This window comes from Camelina sativa, chromosome 14 (genome assembly GCF_000633955.1).
Source record: "Camelina sativa cultivar DH55 chromosome 14, Cs, whole genome shotgun sequence".
Lineage (NCBI taxonomy): Eukaryota > Viridiplantae > Streptophyta > Magnoliopsida > Brassicales > Brassicaceae > Camelina > Camelina sativa.
The window spans coordinates 206,702-209,075 of record NC_025698.1 but is presented as its reverse complement, the minus strand read 5'-3'; the positions used below and the strand labels follow the sequence as shown (position 1 = coordinate 209,075).

General features: G+C 37.2%; 1 protein-coding gene across 1 annotated transcript; it reads right to left on the bottom strand.

Moving 5' to 3' along the window:
• LOC104738630 (putative U-box domain-containing protein 55) lies at nucleotides 1,374-2,367 on the bottom strand. Its single transcript, XM_010458796.2, has 3 exons — nucleotides 2,340-2,367; nucleotides 1,946-2,266; nucleotides 1,374-1,686 (listed from the first exon to the last, which is right to left on the bottom strand). The coding sequence occupies exons 1-3, from the start codon at nucleotides 2,358-2,360 to the stop codon at nucleotides 1,501-1,503; spliced, it is 528 nt and encodes a 175-aa protein (XP_010457098.2). The 5' UTR covers nucleotides 2,361-2,367; the 3' UTR covers nucleotides 1,374-1,500.

Sequence of the window (2,374 nt, the reverse complement as noted above, 5' to 3'; positions counted from 1 at the left end):
AAAAAAAAAAAAAAAAAACTCTCGTGGGAGAGAGAGAGAGAGAGAGAGATGAGAAAAGGTGGGTGTCGTTTTAGACACAAGTAAAGCTTAAAACGCTGGTTTTGACTTTTTTTTTTTCTTTTGGTGCGACTCTCTCGTCCTTTGGCGCGTGGGACGCGTGTTTGATGTATTGGTGTGTTTATGGATTTTTTTTTTAATTTATTTTATTTTATTTTGGGGACGCCTTACTATTTATAATATTATATTATTTTGTATTTGTCGAACTCTTTGTCCGTACGATTTTTTTTTTCTTTTTTTTTCTAGTATTTAAAAAATCAAACTGTTATCTGCTGATAGTGATTAATAATAGAACGGAACTAGCGTGTCGAACAAAAACATGTGGAGTAATTAATGCAAATGACACAAAACTAACATCAACCCCCCTTATCGTACTTTATCACCTTTTTTTTTGTGAAAATTTGTCTAACACTTTTTTTTTCCAGCGTTCTATGAATTTTTTGATTAAATATACAATTCACTTATTGTCAGTTAGTGAAGAACTGATTATATATGATGATACCTATCTCACACACAAAGACAAATTTTCAGATATTAAAATTTTTATAGACATATGGGACGGTTGCAGTGCGTCTCATACATCATATTCATATATATATATATATGCCATGAAACTATTATAAAGTATTTGATGATGCCATGTTGATATATGTTATGATTACTGATGATTTCAGGTTGACAATAATGTTAATATACATTATATAAAAAAAAAAAAAGTGGGTCTAATTTGATTAACATCATTACATTAACCTATACCGGTTATCAAAATAATGCATCTGCACACTAAACTGGCATGTGCGTGTGGAACATTTTATAGACAAGCTGCGCGTGGAACATGCATGCGATTTGTACTTCAAATCCACCGATCACCGGCTACCCCCTAATTTAAAATTAATTTAATTGTAATTATTTTTGAGTTATTACAAATTTTAAAAATTGAATCCGTATGAACCGTACCGACAAGACGGCATGTTACAGTAGTAAAAAAAACCATTAGATAATCTCTCAAAATCTAATGTGGTCGACCTCATACTATGATCAAACTGTCTTGGCCAATCATAGTCTCCCACGATGAAAAGGATCCCCTTTTGGTCATTTTGTCCACGCGTCGCGCTTTTGCTCTGATTATCACGTGCGCAAAACTCGTGGGCCCTTTGTTGGGCCATCTTTGGTAACACAGGCCCGTAGAAAGGGACGTGTTAATTAAGACAACGCCAAAAAGTAACACTACAGGGCGTTTTCCGAAAGTGTTGACGGCAGACAGGTTTCTCGAGACAGAGCAAAACAGCAAGCATTTTTATGAATGGGTTTTGCACTTAATAAAACAGACGGTTTATATATGAACTTCAAGTCTTTTTCCACTCCACTCACAAAAAGTAAAGATTTTTAAGTAAACACAGACAATATACTCGAGATTCATAACACAAAGCAGAGATTCGATTCTCAAGAGTTTCGTTGGAGCCACTCTTGAATGGCGGAACGAAGGGCGTGGTTAGGGACTAGGTTGTTGTGGGCAAGCCTAAGGTTCGTCATTGGTGATGTCTCATGACCATTGTCTAGCCATTCTCTCAAGGATTCAGCTTCATAGGTGAAGCCATCGGCCGCAACACGAGGCTCTCGCATTACTTCCTGTAAAAAACAAAACGAGCATTGGCTTCTACACATAAATCAAACTCGAAATTGTCTAAAAATCAATCAGAGATTAAACCAAACCCAGCCAAGTGTGTACTTAGATCAGTTCTACACATATTGAAGAGCAATAATGCAGATTGATAACAGAAATAACAGACATGTTGGGTTTTTCAGGGCTATCCGTTTGTTTGGGATTCAGTTTCTGTTTAAATGCTCCAGTATGAACAACGAACTACATGGGTCCTGGTCAACGTACCTGTGAGATAGGACAGATAAAATATGAGGGAGGCTGGCGTGTAACGGATTCCTCAACAGAGAATCCAGAAGAAATTCCATGGCGACGCGTGTAACTCTGAAGAAGCAATAGAATCTCCGAGCAGACTGAGCTGGCTGCGTCTTTCTCAGCCGCGACCTTGCTGAGTTCTTCCTCTGTTCCTTTTCTACGTCTTGCTTCTTCTTCATATAACCTCATGAAGTTTTGTCCTACAGAGCAAGCTTCTTCCTTCTCCTTCTTCACTTTCTCTAGCTCCTCTCTTCTTCTCTTTCCCATCTCCTCTGTTTCTTTCCTCTGCCTCACCTGTCAAAAACACTTTTTTAATATGATGATTAATTAACTTCTAGTTTCTAAAATTAAATCTAAGATCGATCACCTCGTCTTCATATAGCTGCATCAAGTTCTTGCTTA

Bases quoted from the DNA above. Each gene is read 5' to 3' on its own strand.
- LOC104738630 (XM_010458796.2), bottom strand. From the start codon at position 2,360: ATGCAGCTATATGAAGACGAG. The intron at 2,267-2,339 runs GTGATCGATCTT...TGTTTTTGACAG, and splicing joins TGCAGCTATATGAAGACGAG to GTGAGGCAGAGGAAAGAAAC. The intron at 1,687-1,945 runs GTACGTTGACCA...TGTTTTTTACAG, and splicing joins TTATCTGTCCTATCTCACAG to GAAGTAATGCGAGAGCCTCG.